The 21207-nt window shown below is 36.3% G+C and overlaps 1 protein-coding gene across 2 annotated transcripts; it reads left to right on the top strand.

Annotated features, from left to right (window-relative positions):
• The first annotated feature begins 7493 nt into the window (after nt 1-7493).
• Nucleotides 7494-21182, top strand: LOC137391867 (thioredoxin domain-containing protein 3 homolog). 2 transcript variants are annotated; one of them, XM_068078411.1, is made up of 18 exons: nt 7494-7620; nt 8270-8373; nt 9037-9108; nt 9301-9499; nt 9965-10050; nt 10691-10859; nt 11179-11332; nt 12545-12687; nt 13474-13618; nt 15105-15235; nt 17198-17323; nt 17446-17590; nt 17787-17894; nt 18489-18622; nt 19104-19166; nt 19341-19442; nt 20599-20637; nt 20862-21182. In XM_068078411.1, the coding sequence occupies exons 1-18, from the start codon at nt 7530-7532 to the stop codon at nt 20948-20950; spliced, it is 2100 nt and encodes a 699-aa protein (XP_067934512.1). In that variant the 5' UTR covers nt 7494-7529; the 3' UTR covers nt 20951-21182. The 2 variants fall into 2 exon arrangements, with proteins under 2 accessions (XP_067934512.1, XP_067934511.1); XM_068078410.1 differs by lacking the exon at nt 20599-20637 and adding an exon at nt 19649-19960 and having other exon boundaries at nt 20862-21174.
• The last annotated feature ends 25 nt before the right edge of the window (nt 21183-21207 follow it).

Genomic DNA, 21207 nt, shown 5'->3' with positions numbered 1-21207 from the left:
TTTTTGTAGTACATATACACATTTTTGTAGTACATACACACATGTTTGTAGAACATTCACACATCCTTGTAGAAGCTTCACACATCCTTGTAGAACATTCACGCATTCTCAAAAATTATCATACCATATCTAGAATGTTTACATGTAATATACATGTAATAGATTCACAGAACCATGTAGCATATTCACAGCTTCCATTATTTACAGCTTACATACTCCCAGATAATTGGAATTAAAATCCCTATAGAATGAATGAGTGGGTACAAAAGCAGAACTAAAGAGTTTGTCCTGTTGTATTATTATAAAAAAAACAGTTGACAACACTACTCGATCCATAAGCCTGTATGAAAGTAATTATTTTCACACTTCAGCGATATGGAACAATTATTTTGAGCCAATGCATAGACTTATAATTTACACACAATATCAAATGCAAGTTTCTTTGAAAACTGAGCCCCCGGCTGACATTCATTTTATTTGACTAGAATGTTTTGAGAGAATGAGCGTTAAGCTGGCAGGCAGTGTAAGAACGCTAACACAGTACTTCTAATAGCCTGGTGACAAACAGTTTAATACATAACAAAGAAATTTATGGATGAGGCTATAATGGCATGTTTAACAAGAATTACAGTATCCAAGAAATACAGTAATAATAATTAATCATACAAAAGTATATTCCATGCAACATAAAATATAATATAGTTATTCCAAAGGCTGTATACTGGTTTGACAGCTCAAATAGTATGCAATTAACAGAACTTTGTGCCTTTGCAACTCTCTATTGCAAGGCTGTAAGTACACAAGCATACGCTAAGAGATACTGTCCTTGAGAAATGCAAGCGAAGTCTACTCTCCAACAAAACAAAAAAATATTAATGACCGCAATGCGAATATGCTTTTTTACTAAAATATAGAACAAGAACACCAAGAGGTATATTCGAGAACAACATGCAATAGCAAAACTAAAATTGTTATACACGTTGCTATGAAATAAGGATAGACCCACTGTACGAAATTGTGGAAAGTATATGATATTTCTAAGCAGTAAAGAATAATCATATGCTACTTTTGTGTATGCCTATCAGCGAGCCCGATTTATGACATGTATTTTACATTAGATTACATGTACGTTACTTTTTTACCCTAAGAAGTAGATGTTGAAAACTACAAGTACGAAGAGGTGCACAGATGATTATTAATGTCTACATTACTATAACTGTAGCTTTTTACTGTTGAACAAAGTACTTTTAGTAAATACGAGTAATGCATTAATTTATCCAATAGCCAAAATTGTGTTATACTTTCTTTGTATAACAAAATTTGTTCCATTTCTTTAAAAAATTTGGTTAACAGTATGCAAAGGTCATAACTTTGTTGAGCATAAGTGAAGAATAATTGACCTTCATTTATATAAGTCTCTTGGATTTTTTGTTCGCTGTAAAATCTTGTACCAATTTTTCAAAATGTGTAAATTTACACACCATTTCAATGGATTATGTTTGGTAGGCTAAATACACAATGACCAGAATAGTGAGCTATTTGGTTGCAATGATAACTGTGATTCAATTTTGACAATACAATGAATCCCAAGTAACTAAACAAGTCTAGTAATAATGATGGAAAAGTTGAGTGTGCTTATGGCAATCCTACTAAATGATGCATTTCAGCCAATAATTTCAACAGCATCAAAACAGCGCAGCTAAACAAAGTAGAAGATTCTAACTCAGGTTACCATTCTGGTTGCTAGCGACACACAACAAAGATCCATACAATTTGTATTGTATTATATCAACCAGAAGGAAAGATTTATAGGTGAAATTTTTACATCATCATTACGTTGTATCTTACATAAATAATATGAAATGCTCTTGTTGTTATACTAGCATGTACATTTGTGCTTCAGTTTAAGTAGATCTTTAAATGCCTGATTGCAATATCCACAGCCTTTGAAGAACCTGAAGCAGTGCTAGTGTAAAGATAGAATGGAAGCCAACAGCTTTGTATAATCACCCTACCAGGCCCTAACCCTGTATACTGAAAACCAAATTATACAATGTTGGGAAAATATGCATATGCTATCTGATCACCAACTGTTCTACTTTATTAATAGCTCATGTACTAGATCATAAAGATACAAATGTTATAATGCAGTAAAATTGACAAAAGATGAATAATTCTAACTTAATTTACTATCCCGGTTGCTCGCTTCACACAAAAGGGGTTGACTAGCTCACAAATTTTATACAGTATAGTATTAACAATCACTTTCCACTCATATAATGTGCAACTAATTTGAAAAAGCATGAAAATATGTTGTTGTATGGAAATACTAGTGAAACTGGATACCGAAAGAGAAACGAGCCTGAGCCACAAGAATTATACAGATTCGTTCAATTGCTAAAACAACTAGTACATCCACAGATTTTCAAAAAAATCAATCGAAAAAAGATGTATCAACTGGCAGATCAGAAAACTGCCAAAAGAAATTAGTGGCAATGACACGCACACAGCTCTGCCAACATCTACCAGACATGGCCAAGATAACACGAACTAATCAACACTTCCAACCAGTAGTGAATTTCCATGACGTACACGCAACAATTTCACTCATATACCAACATTCTACAACATAAAGATCAGAGCCTGAGTATATAAACGTGTTCTCACAGGCTAACAGAGCCATATAAACAAAAGAGAACAGCTCCAATGACTTTGCCGCTTCCTTTTTCAACTGTTACTATTGAGACTGACTCTCCCTCTCTTGACTGTTAATACTCTTTTCTTTTTACCGTTGAGACTTGTAGACGTACGAGAGTAAGCGACCAAGCATTGAAACCTTTCATGTAAGGCTACAACTTCTCAAACTATTTTTGACTATTTTAAATATTTTTTCACCGTTATTATTGTTTTAGAATTTTCTTAATTGATACGTTTACGTGCTAGGCTTGTAGAAATAAATATGTATTCTTTGTTGGTAAATATTAGAATTGCTTATCAGCTTAGCATTTCCACTAGTGTCTGAACCAATATTAATCTAAGTCTATGCAGATGGCACCCTACTAGTATGTTCTTTCAGACAGTTGGTGACATTTTCTGACTACCCTAGTCTGAAAATCTATCTGATGGCATGTCTCTGGATAGTTTCTAGCATATTTATTAAGGACATATTTTATGGCAACTGCACCTGACAGGCGTATTCAAGAGTTGGCTTTAGAACTGTTTTATAAGTGATCGGTATGGTCTTACAGGATGTGTTGAAAAAACTTTTTATTAAGCCCAGGGTCGTGTTACCTTTCTTGGCCACTTTTGGCAGGTGTTCATGCCATTTGAAACTATTTTCTACAAAAACGTCTGAGTATCTTACACTTTTGGCTTGTGGGATAAGTGTGCTATTTAGCTTTAAAATAAAACTGAGAAAGTCCTTTCCAACCTCCTGAAGAACAAATTTTGTAGGGTTAAAATGTATGCCCCATTAGACAGACCAGTCATACAGTACTGTTACGTTATCTTGAAGACCAGCAGCGTCCCACCTTGTGATATCCATGTCTAATAGGGCGCCATCTGCATAAACTCAACAGAATGTGCCCTTCACAGTCAGGAGCATGTCATTTACCAGAATAAAAACAGCAAGGATCCAGAACAGATTTTTGCGGGACTCCAGAGGGGCAGCAAACAACTCTGACCTCATGCCATTAAAAGTAACAAACAAAGTTTGGTATTTCAACCACACCTCCACCCACTGCACTGCATGAATATCTAACCCATAAGCCTTGATTTTACTGACGAGTAGATGATAAGGCACCTTATCAAAGGCCTTAGCAAAGTCGAAAAAAATAAGATGATAAGCTTTTCGCTCGGCTAGAGCCTCGTTGCATAGTGAACAACATCGATAAGTTGAGGTGGGGTGTTATATCGTCTGCGAAAACCATGTTGGCTTCTACTTACCAGATTGAAACAGTCTAAGTGTTGCCAGATGAAACTAACTACGACATGCTCAATTATTTTAGAGATAACAGAAGTGAAATTAATAAGTCTGTTATTGGGAAGATCTCTTCTCCCGTTCTTAAATATGGGAACAACAGAACCTGTCTACCAGACATTCTTGCATTGTAACTGTAAGGCATAGTATAAAATATTTTACTTCATGACCGAATGCTTTCAGACAGTATGGCGATATATTGTCCGAGTCATTAGACTTCCGGACGTCTAATGAGTTGATTAAGTTGGCAATTCTTACCTCTGTTATTATTCTTTCCAATTTTTAAAAAAAAGGCAAATGTAAAGAAAAACTAGATATTGATTTTATGTCTTTATTATAGGCCTACCGTAATAGAAAATAAGTTACAAAAGCATTGGCAGTATCGTCTGTAGGAGTATTATCTAGGCATCCAATATTGTTTATTTGATCTTATGATTTATTAATGAAGTTAAAGAGTGACTAGCTATTGCCTATTTCAAGTTCAACTATCTTTACTGAAAAAGCATTTGCTACAAATAAAGAAAGCAAAATGTGTATAACAATACATCTGTTTTCAGCACAAAAAATTATGTTCAATACGAGTCAGTTCGCATCTTACAGCAGAAAAATTGTTTTACGAAATTGTCTAAATTTGAATTGCGATAAGTTGGAGGCTCGTTAAGCTTAAATATCAGTCGAATAGTTATCGTATAAAGATACTCATTCAGACGTCTGCGAAAATGTTCGCTAACCAATCAGAGATTGAATTAATCTCACGTGGTCTGAACCCAGCAACAGCTTGCCTAGAAACTGAATGTGTGATAGAAAGCACAATCGAAAGAAAAAACTACAGGTACGAATAGTTAATTTTTAACGCAATGGGTATTAGTACAAAGTTTCTATTATCATTATTAGTTTTTTTAATCACATGCACAATAATGATGCATTGCATTAGTGTGAGATGATCATGAAACAATGCGATCAAACTATGCTTCAACACAGAAAAACTATGAGATGCTACAGCTACTTTAGCTTCGGTCACTTTGTCTATCAGTCAACTAAGACACAAGCAGCAGTAAAAATCATTAACATTGGTGCAATTTACTCTATATTGTAAGTACCGTTTGCAACCTCAAAATCAAAGATATCTTAATTTTGATTGCTAAATTATGCTTTTTCGTAGTTTTGGTAATCCTGTGCCTATTAAGATCGAACACGAAGATCGACTGCAGATTGGAAGTAGTTGTGGCGTGTAAGACGAATGACTTGATAAAATTGCTTTAAAACGTAACAACTGTTCTGTATGACATGTAAGTCAAATCAAACCAACAAAGGTCTACACTTTGTGTGTAAGGCACAAAGTTAAAAATTTGGCAATGGTACCAATGATATACAGCCCCCATGGGGGCTGTATATCATTGATGGTACTAACATTTGGAACCCTTTACTCAGCAGAGTGCATTCATAGATAGAATAACAGAGATATTTAGCCACATTCAAGAAGTTTATATGAAATTTTAAAAACAGTTAAAATATGCTTAGTTATGTACATAATTGTAGAATTAACATAGTCTGCTGTATATGTACTTGTTAGTTGCATTGTCTAAATTTAAAGCAAAGATAAAACTTTTAAAAAAGTTCAAAACATATTTTTTCTTTTGGCATTAGATCACTTATACTATTGTACTAAACAGCATGTAAACTAAATGACCATTTGCAACTTATTCAGTGACTGATAACCACTAGAATTTTAATTGGTCTGCATGAGAATATGAGTACCGGTGAGTTAGTTGCTGTTGCATTTATAGCTTAAGTGTAGAGATGCAGTCAGACTTATTCGGCTATTTATAAGTTGCTATTTGTCTAGAAGTTAACACCATTACAATGTTAATAAATGCAGTCTTCCTAGCATTAAAAGTAATGCATAGACTTTTTCAAATGAAAGCAAGCATAAATAATCTGCTTATTTATCTTTCAGAAAGCTCGAATAAAATTATCCTTATTAGTATTTTACTACCAACAAAAAAACAAGGGTGATTGTACCCTCAAAGGTCAATTTTAGCAAACCTTATTTACTTAAAGAGAAAATTACATAGCCAGAGTTGAGTCAGCCAAAACTAAAAGCAGAATTAGATAATTATTGAAGTTAAAAAATTGTACCAATGATTGAACCATTTGGCAAAAGGTGAAAACTCCAGAAAATACATAACTAACACGAGAGCTTCTGTATATAGCCACAATAAAAGTTACTCCATGATTCATTTCATTTATAGATTCATGCCAATTAAGCTGGTTCTTTATTATTAATTTCTTTTCAAACAAATTGAAATGAGAGAAAGAGAACAAAACCATGACAATAAGTAGATGCAATAAGATGCGCAATGCACTGTAATAACCATGACAATAAGTAGATGAAATAAGATGCGCAATGCACTGTAATAACCATGACAATAAGTAGATGCAATAAGATGCGCAATGCACTGTAATAACCATGACAATAAGTAGATGCAATAAGATGCGCAATGCACTGTAACAACCATGACAATAAGTAGATGCAATAAGATGCGCAATGCACTGTAATAACCATTACAATAAGTAGATGAAATAAGATGCGCAATGCACTGTAATAAGCATGACAATAAGTAGATGTAATAAGATGCGCAATGCACTGTAATAACCATTACAATAAGTAGATGAAATAAGATGCGCAATGCACTGTAATAACCATGGCAATAAGTAGATGCAATAAGATGCGCAATGCACTGTAATAACCATGATGGTAAGTAGATGCAATAAGATGCGCAATGCACAGTAATAACCATGACAATAAGTAGATGCAATAAGATGCGCAATGCACTGTAATAACCATGACAATAAGTAGATGCAATAAGATGCGCAATGCACTGTACTAACCATGATAGAGCTGAACAGGAAAAGCCAAAGCCTATTATAATGTTTTAAGTACCAATTGCAATCCAACTAGGATTCATATGACATGAGGCTAGTTCAGTGTTTCTAAATGCCTCACTACAAGGCATAAGGTTTGTTCTGTGTTTTTAGATTTTTCACTTTTGCTTAACATTTGTGTTACTTTGCTTACTTCTGAGCTGAAAAATCATTAGTAGTTCAGAAACTGGTGCAAGATTTATTATTATATTATTAATTTATTAATGTGTAATGCCATTCCTAAACAGGCTTAAAACTACTGACATATGTAGCGTAAACAGAAGGAGCATCGGCAAAATAGCTGATCTTTGGGCATTGTGTTCCAGAAATGAATTGAATCATAAAATCAAACTACATAAACAATACAAAACTTGAGTAGGAAGGTAGATACTAATTAGACATGTCTGTCTGTGTGTCTGTAGGTGTGTGTTTCCTTGTATGTGATAACTTGTGTGTGTATGTAAGTAGTATTCAGCATTTGTATCGTATTAGTGTACAATACTAGCGCAGAATGTTTTAAAAGAAAATATATACACTATAGTATGTAGTAAAATATGTACACTAATATAAAATAATTTTTGTAGCCGCCTGTACGTAACTCGTCTTTTAATCATCAACTTACGCAATGGCAAGAAAAAAGACTGAAATCGCTCTGCAGCAGATGATAGAAACCCAAGAGGAATGGGAGGAGTCAATGACTAAAGAGGGCCTTATGGGTATGTTAGGTACTAATACTTTATAGCTTTACAGTTGGTAGTATTTTTATGCGGTTGACTCGTCTTACTGAATTTTGTCTGTTGTTTGTTGGGTAAATTACAACTTAGCGCTGCTTGGCATTTCAATACCTCTGAAGAGGTTAGTAGCAACAAAGTAAAACATTTTCATTTCATGTTGCTGTACGAGCATGACATTGCTTGTTTTACATATTATGAGCCATCAAGTATCCTGTGTATGCATCAGCTTCAAAAACATTGTGCATACATGATACTTTGGTGCAAATACCTCTCCCTGTCCTGGAAGTTGTCTGAAACTCAGATATGGCTAGTGTATACTTACAGGTGTAGCAACTCCCCGAGTAAATTACGAGCATAATTAAATCATATGATGTGTGAAGGAATACAATTTATTGTTTGAGAAAGTCCATAATTATCTATTACCTAAATATGGTAAACTAAATACCTGGTCATTGCATAGACATGGTAAAATGAAGAACTAGTTTATAAGTACCTATTTCATAGACATGTTAAACTGAATACATAGACTTTAAGTACCTATTTTATAGACATGGTAAACTGATCAAGACTGGCTGTAAATGTCAGTTTTGCATCACTCCGCTGTTCTCCTCATGCATAAACAATCTTTTAGTGATTGACGTGTTCCAAGAGTGGGCAGGTCCTTGCAAGGCCATGTTGGCCAACTTTAGGAGAATACGTAATGAGTTAAGCGATGACCTGTTGCACTTTGCGATGGTAAGTTGAGCCGCTGTTTCCAAACAGCTCTAGGCCTCATTGCTCACCTACTGGCTGTCTGTAGCATACTTACTTGCTAATGTTTTATCTGCTAATCTAACAGTTATAGAAGCCTACCAGAGCTGGGCTGGTCCTTCACGGGCCATGCTCAATGTCTTTAAAGACTGTCTGGTAAAGGTGGACCATGATAAAATGCTCAAATTGGTAGCGGTATGTATGAAGTTGCCTGCTGCCTATGTGTTCCCACCAAGCTGTTGTTTGTCAAACCCCTGTCCTTGTACGCAGAGGTTATCAGTTACATATTGTTTATGAGCTATATTCTTATTTGTATATGTGTTGTGACCAACCCGCAAGTGTTGTTGGCTAATTATGGTGATTGTCATAGAAAGGTAAATATGATATTTTACATTCTTATCGGTCAGTTTCAACATTACACCATTCTTAAAATATTTAAAAAAGTTTAATTTTTAAATTGTTCAATAGTACAGACTGCCAATTCAAGCTGCCCCCACAGGTTTAGTTTTTGTGTTTTCCATCCACTCATTCTAACAACATGTACAAGCCCGTTGAAAGTATTTATTTTACACCCTATTTATATTTGATTGGCTTTAATTCTTTGAGTAAATCTTTACTTACATATGTATTATTTATTCATTGCTACAGGCTAAAGCTGACACTATCGACTCATTAGAAAGGTACAGAGGGAAATGTCAACCCTGCTTCCTATTCTACGCGGTATGTCCTGCTTGTCATGCATCATGACTCTGGTTGGGTGTTCTCTTCACTAAATGTGCATCTGGCTATCTGGTTACTCATTTTGAGTTTTGTTGCAAAATACACACCTGAATCTCACATTGTATTTTGACATTTGTCATTATTTTTTATGATATTATTCCAAGTTTTTGAAGAGCTGCCATTTTATTTTAGGGTGGGTGTCTTGTGGCAGTGGTACGAGGAGCGAATGCCCCGTTGTTGTCTCGCACCGTACTGGAAGAGCTTAAGAAAGAACACAAGGTTCTGAAGGGAGAAGCGGAAAGGGTTGAGATAAGAGATCCACTCTTTGCCCACCTGGATAGCGATAAATCTAATATGGATGATGACATGGATACAGACAAGAGTGATGAGCGTAAGTTCCAGAACACTATTTAGTAGGTTTAAGAAAACTCCTTCTCCTTCATTTGGTTTACTCATTAAACTAAAGTGCTTGCTTTATAATTCTCATATACTCCACATTCATGTTCTGGTGAACTAGTGGCAGAGAAACATCAGCCACAACTGCGCTTGTTTGTCAATGATGTCTTCAGATATTTTGTTTAGCATCAATATCTCAGAGAATAATGACTGACAAACTACTAGAGCCTGCTACCGGTAACCTTGATGTCTCCCCTTACTATTATTTTCCTAATGCTGACTGTCGTCTAGTGCCAGGATGCTGCCTCATAGGTTTTATGTCTGTTGTGTATTGTTTCAATAATTGGATCATATATTATCTAGAAATATTATGAATTACATTTATGTATTTAGTTTTACTAGCAAACCTTTAGTGCAAGCGATGAGTGTGCTCACTGCAAACATGAATTCCTTGTTATAGCTGAGATGGTACCAAAAGAAGTCACTGTTGCACTCATTAAGCCTGATATTGTACGAGATGGAAAGGCTGAAGAAGTCTTGGAACGGGTAAAAACCTATAATCTATGTCTCAAATCATTCGCTGTACACAACTAATTTTCAGAAAGTTGATTGTGGCACTTGGATACGAAATGCTCGTGGAATTTTACTTGCGAACATATACAGACAGCATGTGTTATCAGAAAATAGTGGTAGGCTATATGTTAAATATATTTTGACAACATATGTTATTATATACCATATATTTAGGTTAACACACATAGATAGCATATATTATCTTATAAGTATAAAATATGATAAAGAATTTAGACAACACATTTTATTATATATTGTTGGTATTTTTTAACATAAGATGATAGCATCTGCCATTGATATAATGTGATGAAATGTATTGTCTATATATGTGATCATATGTATGTCTATATGTTATACAGACATCAAAAGTTTCCATATTTAAATGATCTATACTAGTAGAATTAAATACGTACATGTATATGTTATGTATATGTATGCTATGTACTTGTTAAAATGTATGGACCGTGCAAGGCTTAGGTAGGCATTGACTGCATATGTATGAGTAAATTATTATACAGTATACTAACATATATTGATAGTATATGTCATCATATACAGACAGCATATGTCATCATATTGAAATAGGATAAACACTAAAACACATCTGCTGTAGCTGAAAGAATCTGGCATAGAAATATTGAAAAACGAGGAGAGAAAGCTGTCGGATGAAGAGGCACGAAACTTTTACGATCATCTGAAGAATGAGACATTCTTTGATGAGCTGATTGAGTTCATGTGCAGCGGTCCGAGTCATGTGCTGCTGCTCAGCAAGCCAGATGACGGTTGGCTATAAAATTTTAACAAAATTCCGTTTTCGAATTTATCCTGTCATTAGTTATATAACTCCTATGATCAATTCATTCCTAATTCATATTTTTATCCTTCAAATGTTAAATTTGATTTGTTCAACCTGTTTGTAAGATCACAAACATCTACCGTGCTTAGTTGCCTGTTAGTTGGCCTTTCACCAGTTTTTCAAAGGCAGAGGCATCTATTTTGTCTACCCAGTTATACCAATGTATATCAGAGCATGGCTAGAAGTCTGTACACTTGTATATACATTGTATAAGACTTTAACTTAAGCTTGTACATTCTTCTTAGGTAAGGGCATCATTAATGAGTGGAGAGAGCTGATTGGTCCAACCAATGTTGAAGAGGCCAAGGAGAAAGCGCCTGACAGCTTGCGTGCCAAGTATGGTACGAAGGAGATGCTTAACGCTCTGCATGGCTCTGACTCCCACGACGCTGCCGCTAAGTAGGTTTATCTGTGCTGCTCGCTGTCAACCTTTGCTCTTTATTGTAGTGCTGCTCACTCAGCTTCCTGTAATCATTCTCGTTACACTTCCAACTCCAGACAAGCCTCGTTTTCTCTGACTTACAACTGCTCAGCTACGAAATTGCTTTGGAATACTCCGTAGATGTATAAGTTCAACTCAGCGCAATCTCCTTAGACATGCATCAGTAGGCAGATCTTAGACATATTATCTTATACTTTCTTGCTGGAACTTACGGCCTCTTTAGAGTTATCTGCACTGACTTTTTTTGCCTCACTGAAACTACAGTAGTGAAGCAGGGTTTCGATTGTTTAAAATGCACTGAGCATAATGCTTGTATCAGACCAGGCTTTAGTGTTAAGGATTGCAATTTACCTAAAAGGATTGTTACTTTCAAACGATTTAGAAGGTAATCCTGCTACCAATCAGAATCTGAATAAATCAGATTATTTTAGTCAGTTCAAAATAAGAATATCCCAAATATATATTGTCTTATTAAAAAATAGAGTTTTGAGATTGGTAATTAAAAGTCTTCAATCAATCAGTGAAAAGATTTAGCATTGTGTTAAATTTGCAGCAGCAAATCAAATAGCAGCGTTGTTGATTTGCTGTATCCCTGTGGACTCGCTGTGGACTCGCTGTGGACTCGCTGTGATGGTGATAGAGCGATTAGTTCACAGATACACCTTGTCTACTTGGTAACACATAGATAATAAAAATAAAATATCATCAACAAATTGTAAACAAACTACTTAAATTCAGTATATAATATTTGTATAATAATTACTGTGACAGCAAAGAAGGATACAGCATCTTTAGTAAGAAAAAAACTTTCTGACTGCTGTCTCATGTGCAATGATGTATTTTATTCATATTTTGGAGGCATTACTTCGCTAGTAGGTTTCAATATTGTTATGTTTAAAAGAGGTTTGATGAGGTGTTGTGAATTGAGTAGTACAACTTTATATTTTATCTTAAAAACTTTAGTTATTTTCATGGATCGGGAAATGCAAATGTTACCAAAATGTTATGAAAGCTCTTGGTATTAAAAGATCGTTAGTTTGATTGAGTTACAACTGACAAGACTCATGTTTTATAATGATGCATGCATCAAACAAAATATAGCTTGTTGGTCTGTGGTGACCAAGAAAGACTAGTCTTAAGGTTACTAACAAAATGCAACTATGTTAAAGGGAGCTGGCATTCTTCTTCCCTGAGTACTCTGTTCCTCGAGTCGCTAAACCAGGCAGTAGAGCAGCTCCGAGCAGAGTTGCACAACGAGGAGTTCAACGCACACTTGCTCTCATTAGGCCAGACGTACTAGTAGAAAAGAAAGGTGAGCATGAGTAGAGTTTACTAGTTAGTTAACTAGTGGTACTGTATATAGAGTGTGCTAACTAGTGGTACTGTATATTGAGTGTACTAACTAGTAGTACTGTATATAGAGTGTGCTAACTAGTAGTACTGTATATAGAGTGTGCCAACTAGTGGTACTGTATATAGAGTGTGCTAGCTAATTGTACTGTATATAAAGTGTGCTAGCTAGTGGTACTGTATATAGAGTGTGCTAGCTAGTGGTACTGTATATAGAGTGTGCTAACTAGTGGTACTGTATATAGAGTGTGCTAACTAGTGGTACTGTATATAGAGTGTGTTAGCTATTGGTACTATATATAGCGTGTTCTAGCTAGTGGTACTGTATATAGAGTGTGCTAACTAGTGGTACTGTATATAGAGTGTGCTAGCTAGTGGTACTGTATATAGAGTGTGTTAGCTAGTGGTACTATATATAGCGTATTCTAGCTAGTGGTACTGTATATAGAGTGTGCTAACTAGTGGTACTGTATATAGAGTGTGCTAACTAGTAGCACCGTATATAGAGTGTGCTAACTAGTGGTACTGTATATAGAGTGTGCTAGTTAGTACTACTCTTGATAGCATATGCTGGTTAGTTTGTTTCAAACAGTGCCATCAAATAATCTCTAGCCAATAGCAACACATCTATTACTACTGAAGATTTTTTTTAAAAGGTTTTTAAAAATTCAGTTCGTCAAAAATAGTAAGTGCTCATCTATATTAACTATTATCTACAGATGTTTTTCAATGCTCTGGGTCTTTGTAGATGAAATTCTACAGAAGATAGAGGAGGCTGGTTTTGAAATTGCTTTACAGAAGGAAGTGCAGCTGACACAAGAACAGGTTGAGGGATTTTATGAAGAACACAAGGAACAGCCATACTTTGATGAACTCATAGCAAAGATGACCAGGTGAGCTCACAAGTTGGACTGATGTAGGTACACGGTTGCACTCTCTTTGTTTCACGAGTACCTGCGAGGACAAAAGTTGACAATTGTTCACATGATAACCTTTTTTGCTGTATAAACAAGTAATCCTGGAGCGATTTAGCTTATAGAACTCATGAATACAAGTTGCTTAATGGGGGGAGCCATGGTTCAGTGGAGGTACGCTGGCATGCAATCAATAGGTCAGTGGTACGAATCACACAACCACTGGTGGCGTTAGGCAGGGCGTCCAACCAAAATTGCTTCTGTACCACAAGCCTCATGAGCAAGTGGTCACAATATATTTTGTACCAGGATATACCAGTTTCCGTGGCAACCACTCAAATGTTAAAAGCCGAAAGAAGATGATGAATAGAAGTTGCTTAAATTCTTCTAGTTGTGAGATTTATTTGTTTTTCGGATTTACTATTTTTGTGAAAGTCAAACCTCCAATATCGTTCATAATTTTAGCAGAGTAAGAGATAAATATCTCAATCTAGACTTGTTGTCAACTTAGTAAGATAACAGTAGCAAAGTAAACATCATTTAATGTGCACATGGAATTTTTGAGTTGAAGGGGACTTAATTGATAGGAAACTTTGGCTGTTGTACATTTTTTTAAATAACGTTATTATTGTAGCTATTTTGTTGAACTCTAAACGCAAATAGCACCTCTACAAACTTGCCTTGATAAACTAGCTGTGATTTTACAACCAATTTGACATGCAATTAAAATTGACAAAAGTATTTTGTCATTGGCAAAAGTACAAGGCACCTGCATCCATTCTTTGTGAAATGACATTTATTTTGGAGATACCATTTGTAGTGCTCGCTGCAGCAGTGGCCAATGTAAAACTTTCTATCATCATACTCGGTTTTATTGGCAAATGTGTCGGCGTGATATTCTATTTTTTGTAAATATCTGTTTATCACATTTGATGCTTTTCTTCAGCAAAATTTGTGTCTAACAGCGAACTATCAGACTTCTAAACAATGACATGTAACAACATAAACTTGTAAACAGTAACATGTGACAACATGAACTTGTAATCAATAACACGTAACAACATAAACTTGTAAACAATAACATGTAACAACGTAAACTTGCAAACAATAACATGTAACGACATGAACCTGTAATCAATAACATGTAACAACATAAACTTGTAATCAATAACACGTAACAACATAAACTTGTAAACAATAACATGTAACAACATAAACTTGTAAACAATAACATGTAACGACATAAACTTGTAAACAATAACATGTAACAATGTAAACTTGTAAACAATAACATGTAATGACATGAACTTGTAATCAATAACATGTAACAACATAAACTTGTAATCAATAACACGTAACAACATAAACTTGTAAACAATAACATGTAACAACATAAACTTGTAAACAATAACAGATGTTCAGTAGTAGATGTTCAGATGTATTGACAGAAAGTTATTCATTTCAGCGGTCCAGTGTTAGCGCTGGGCCTTGCCAGAAATGATGCTATATCAGAATGGAGAACTATGCTAGGACCCACATCCGTAACTGAAGCAAAAGAACAAGAACCAAATAGTCTCAGAGCTCAGTATGCACTTGGTGAGTATATTTCAAACAAATGCATCATGCGAGTGTAACGATGTCTGGACTGAGGTCTATTTTGCAAATACAGAGAGAAATCTATGATAGTGTCTGTTGATAATATTCATATCAGCAAGAAGGTTATTAACCAACTTGACAAATTGTGGATTAATAGATGTAATCTGACGATTAAATACGGAGCAAATTTAAGAATTAACAAGTGTCATACTTATTTTGTCGTAAAGTACAAAAACAAAGAAGTCAAGTATATAACGACAAATGACATAGAGATAATAATGCATTAGACAATCTATGTAATTATTTGCAGTATGAGTGAATTTCTAACACCAAAAAATACAAAAGGATTCTAATGTCTTTACCACATACATGTATTAGCAAAAGGGCCACAGTGATAATATTAGCCTTAGGTCAATAAATTTGTTCTTGTGTAGACACACTGATAGTCAGACTTCTATCTCTCAAAGACCTGATAAATGCTCATGAGCTTATACCTTACTATCTTAAAAACTTGGTGAATGCTTTTGAGTTCATATCTTACTATCTTAAAAACCTGGTGAATGCTTTTGAGTTCATACCTAACTATCTTAAAAACCTGGTGAATCCTTTTGAGTTCATACCTTACTATCTTAAAAACCTGGTGAATGCTTTTGAATTCATACCTTACTATCTTAAAAACCTGGTGAATGCTTTTGAGTTCATACCTTACTATCTTAAAAACCTGGTGAATGCTTTTGAGTTCATACCTTACTATCTTAAAAACCTGGTGAATGCTTTTGAGTTCATACCTTACTATCTTAAAAACCTGGTGAATGCTTTTGAGTTCATACCGTACTATCTTAAAAACCTGGTGAATGCTTTTGAGTTCACACCTCACTATCTTAAAAACCTGGTGAATGCTTTTGAGTTCATACCTTACTATCTTAAAAACCTGGTGAATTCTTTTGAGTTCATACCTTACTATCTTAAAAACCTGGTGAATGCTTTTGAGTTCATACCTTACTATCTTAAAAACCTGGTGAATGCTTTTGAGTTTATACCTTACTATCTTAAAAACCTGATGAATGCTCATGAGTCCACACCTGACTATCTTAAAATGTTCATACGATATGACATCGCCGGTTTTATGCTGCCGCAGTCACTGCTTCCAAGGGTCAGAAACTGAAGAGCCTAAAAAACAAATTTTCAGCGATTGTGAATCAGCAGCAGCCAATGACCTCTTCGACCACAGTTTCTGTTTGCTACTATGCTTTTTTACACACCCTTGCCTAAGGCTAGCGTACATCTTGCATTTCTGACCTCTTTTACGACTTGCAGTGTTGGACAGCAGTCTCTAAGTCTAAGTCCGTAGGTCTCTAAATCCCAGTCTCTAAATGAGCCTGCACTCATCTATTCATCTGCCGTGTAATCTCGAGCCATATTGGTTGCAATGATTGTATCTATTTACTCTGCGTGTGACTGAGTAAGTCTATTCCTCATGGAGTCATACTCTTTGCTCATGACATCACTCTTCTATTCCTGGTTCATTTACATTATCTCTTGCTGCTCATCTTGTTGTTTTCATGACGCACCTGAGACCAGGCTTGTCCTATTAGGAAATCTCTGAAGTCTCATGAGACATGTCTGGTTCAGATTTAGAACACAGCTTATTACATTAAAAGCTTAACAAAACACAAAGTTACTTATTTTTAGTAAAAAGCAATGCAGATGAGAGCTCATTTGCTCACTCCCTCAAGTACCTGCAAACCATGCAAAGCCCTAGTTCTCTTTTTCCCACAGTCTTTTCAAGACTGCGGGCTCTTTAAAAGCTGCTCAACTTGTTTCTTTTCACTTAAATCGTTGACCAAAAGTTTATTTCAATAAATATACAGGTATTTAAAGTATTTCTTTACAGAAATTGCCGTCGTTGAGACACCAGGCTCTAACTTTCAAATTGTATTCAAGGATTTTATCCTTTTGTAGGTGATACAGAAGTAAACATGCTCCATGGCTCTGATTCACCTCAAAAAGCTCAGCAGGAGCTCAATTTCTTCTTCCCCATGCAACAGACACTGGCAGTCATTAAGCCAGATGCGTATGAGAACAAAGGTATGACGAATCTAAATTAGTCGGTAGGCAACTCTGCGCTTCCGAGTTACATAATATAGTGTTAATTGAGCTGCGGCAGAAATTCTAGTTTAATAGCAATAATATGAGTGTATGTATTATAGATAACATTCTCAGCAAGATAAAAGAAGCTGGATTTCATGTGGCTGCCCGAAAGGAGACAACTCTCACAAAGGATATTGCAAGCATGCTTTATAAGCAAAATGAAGGAGAGGACTACTTTGGAGACCTAATAGAGCACATGACCAGGTGTAGCTTTCACTAGCAAAACTTTACAGAGCAGGATCTTACTAGTCAGAATGTTTACCCACAACAATGGCAATGATGCTTGCAGCTATCAAACTTTGTTGTTGTTTTATAATTAGAACAAACATGAATTATATAATTACACAGTAAATCAATTATGTGACAAATAGTTGAAGGTGTTTGATGCGTGTCATTGCAGCGGGCCCACGCTATTTATGGTGTTGACAAAGGAAGATGCGGTAGACAATTGGAGAGGCGTGATAGGACCAACTGATCCGTTACAAGCCAAAGAAAATGCTCCTAACAGGTACATAACATAATAATTATTGATCAAATTCCTCAATAAACTAGGGAGAAGGTGCGCCTAATAAATTGCTGAAAGGCTTACGTAACATTAGTCAAGTGTTAAGTAACTAAACAAGGAATGCAAATTCATGTAGTTTCAGAATGTAATTTTTGGGATGAATTAGGGTTACAGACTACAAACCATCATGGAGAAGTATATCTTAGAACTCAATCCAAAAGTACAACAATAGCTATTTACAACAATAACAATTTTCCTTTCGGAAAAGTGAACCGTGGCATCAACACCAAGTGGTACACTTTGATGGGGTAGTAACTAGTTTTGTTAGCTGATCACACGAGTGTTGATCGAATGTCCGGAGTGTGTGTGACTATTACACAGCGATAGCAATATTAGAACATACACCAATAGCTTATTAAATAACACTATCATTGTGTGACCATACCAGCTATCACTACCTTTGCATGTCTTACCATCTGTATGGCCTTCAGCGCTTCTCCTAAGGCAGAAGCTGTGCTAGAACATGTGTTACTTTGTTGCATGGTAAATCAATATTGATATAGAAACTTGTAATATGCAGCGCTGTCTGTTGTCTAGCATTCGTGCTCAATTTGGATCAGATGTGAAGGCCAACGCAGTGCATGGCGCTACGTCTGAAGGAAGCGCTAAAGTCGTGATACAAGAGATATTTGGTGACCTGAAAACTAAACCAGACGGAACTGTTGCTGTCGGTGAGTCAGCATTCACAAATTGGCTCAGCAAGATTCCTTGTCTTTGATTCCGCTGATTAAATGTCTCGGACTGGCATGTGTCAGTCTATTTGTGTATGTTTTAGATGGTGCTGCTGGTCTGTATACAAGTTTATATTAATATTGTAAAACTATATAAGTTTGTTTCTTGTACATATTATAATTATTTCCCTTTGCATATAAAGCATGCTTAATCTTTCAATTCATACCTAGTTTTTAGCAAATATTTCATGATGTAGAACAATCTTCCAGTTTTTATATGTACTTATGACTAAGCAATCCTGCCATATGTCTGTGCAACAGCACACTGCTTGCTTTTTAATCTCATTATTTGTATTCTATAGTGGGTCACTCTCTCTTTTGCCTAATGTCCCTTTGCTTACTAACAACTGGCATTCTGTTTGGCTTGTTTTGGACATGCAGACTTGTAGAAAAGTCTGCTAAGCATTGTTTTTTCTTGTAGAATTGAGCCATTTGCATGAGGGAGTGGAGATTGATGTACCAGCGAAGTCTGATGAGGAATCAGGTATGTCTAGAAAGTGTTAGGGCATAATTCCTATTCTCAGTTCTAGAGTTATGTGAATGGCACCAAGCAATGGCATGCTACTAGCGGTCCATCAGTGTTATGTAATTACCAAATGCACAAACTGAGGTTTAGTTTATATGTGAATTGGCAAATAGCTTTGGATTGTTTGAACAGATGCCGTGACAGAGGCGGCAGCTCCTGCAGAGGAGCACACAGAAGTCGCTGGTACAGAGACTGATGCCTCAGAGAGGCAGCCAGAAGAATCAGCCGCAGAAGGTAAGTAGTGTTGGTGATGAGCTTTTCTCGCACAAATATGCACATTTCCTCTGGCTAAGATATTATCACGCTAATTTTTTCGCATTCTTTAGGCTCTTATTAGTTGCATCTTCACTTTGATTGAGTTCCACCAAATCAGATCACCTCGGAGGCAGTCTTTTATGTTGCTAGTCATTAGTCTATTGGTTGCTTATGCATTCTTATAGCACCTGTCCCGACAGAACCTGCCGCTCAAGAGCCAGCAACTTCAGAGGAGAAACCACCGGCAGACAGTCAAGCTCCGGAGCCGTCAGCAGAGGATAAGCCCGCTGAAGAGTCACCAGCTAAAGAGCCAGAAGCTACAGCTGCCGAATCAAATGAAGACAAACCAGCGGAGGATAAGCCAGAGGAAGACAAATCCGCTGAAGATAAGCCAACCGAAGGAGTAGAAGATAAACCAGAAGAGGAGGCAGCTAAAGCTAAATCAACAGATGAGGGAGCCGAGACTAAGTCGACGGAAGACGCGGCTAAGCCGAAAGGTTGGGCGCTTATTACTTGGCAGTCTGTATAACCTGCAGATACTGTCAAAGGCTGCTACGTGGAACTGCTCTGCATTGCCAGTTCTATACTGACCTGCCTCGCTGCCCATCTCCTGCTAACGCATCACTATTTTGCTTGCTATCGCTTCTTTGCTTTCCATTGTTCAGTGAATAGCATTTAAATAGCTTTGATTATGTTGATGTAATGCCCTGGTCTTACCTCATCGTCTGCCAGTCTTATCATGTACATATGTGAATTTCTTGCATGCATGTGGATCACAAATGCAGCGCATCCGCTTAATCCGCAGCGCTATTAAGGTGCTCAGGCTATGCTTCAGACTTTAAAATCAAACATACATATCCCCAAAGCTCGACCAGAGGCATTAGCAAGTACTTGGTAGCTGGTTACAACCATGTCAACCTGCCTGTGCGTTTCAAGAATGCACATTTGCAATCAGCTCTCCTGCCGAGTCTATGTACTTATTGCTCATTGCTTTTCCTTGCTCAAGCTAATCGAGCATTCACTTAGTTAACCGAGTTTACTGTATAGACTCATGGCTCCCGCTGTGGGTTGCTTAGCTACCCTCAAATTTGTAGCCATTGCAGAAGTGTGTCTTAGTCTAATCCTGATATTTTAGATTCTGAATCTGAATACACAGAAGGTTACTCAGAAGAAGGTGAAATACTGTTGCAAAGTGTAGTTTATGTTCGTCCCATTTGTGCACAGTGCTTGAACTGCACAACAGTTTATACGTTGCCCACTACATTCTCACCTCTACTTGAGCACTGGTAGAATTCGGCAATATAGCTATTTGCCTCACTCACCTATATTTAGCTAGGCCTAAGTGTTAGAGCAATTAATTACACATATACGCTGATGGCTGTTATGTAATGTTTGCAGAGGAGGAAGGAGAACCTGCTGCTGCAGAAGATGCAGCCTTGACTCAACAAACTGCAGCAGCCGATGAGAAACCTCCCACAGAGGAATAAAACTGCATTGCTGGCTTTCCAGTATGGATATCCTGGCCTCGTTCGATATGTCAGACGAGGGCCTTTGAATGACTTTGTATCTAATACTGGAAAGAACAGATGGTTACGCTCTTGGCCATTGTTCAGTAGTACTAATAAGCTTGTCACAACACAGGGAATCAATATCACAGCGACAGGTGTTGACTGTTCTATCAATTTCAGTTACCCAGCAATGGTTTTAGCATTGCGTCATTTCAGATATTTATGCATTATACAAA

Source organism: Watersipora subatra, chromosome 3 (assembly GCF_963576615.1).
Source record: "Watersipora subatra chromosome 3, tzWatSuba1.1, whole genome shotgun sequence".
Classification (NCBI taxonomy): domain Eukaryota; kingdom Metazoa; phylum Bryozoa; class Gymnolaemata; order Cheilostomatida; family Watersiporidae; genus Watersipora; species Watersipora subatra.
The sequence above is the reverse complement of the archived record's forward strand: the minus strand, read 5'-3'. Positions and strand labels throughout refer to the sequence as shown.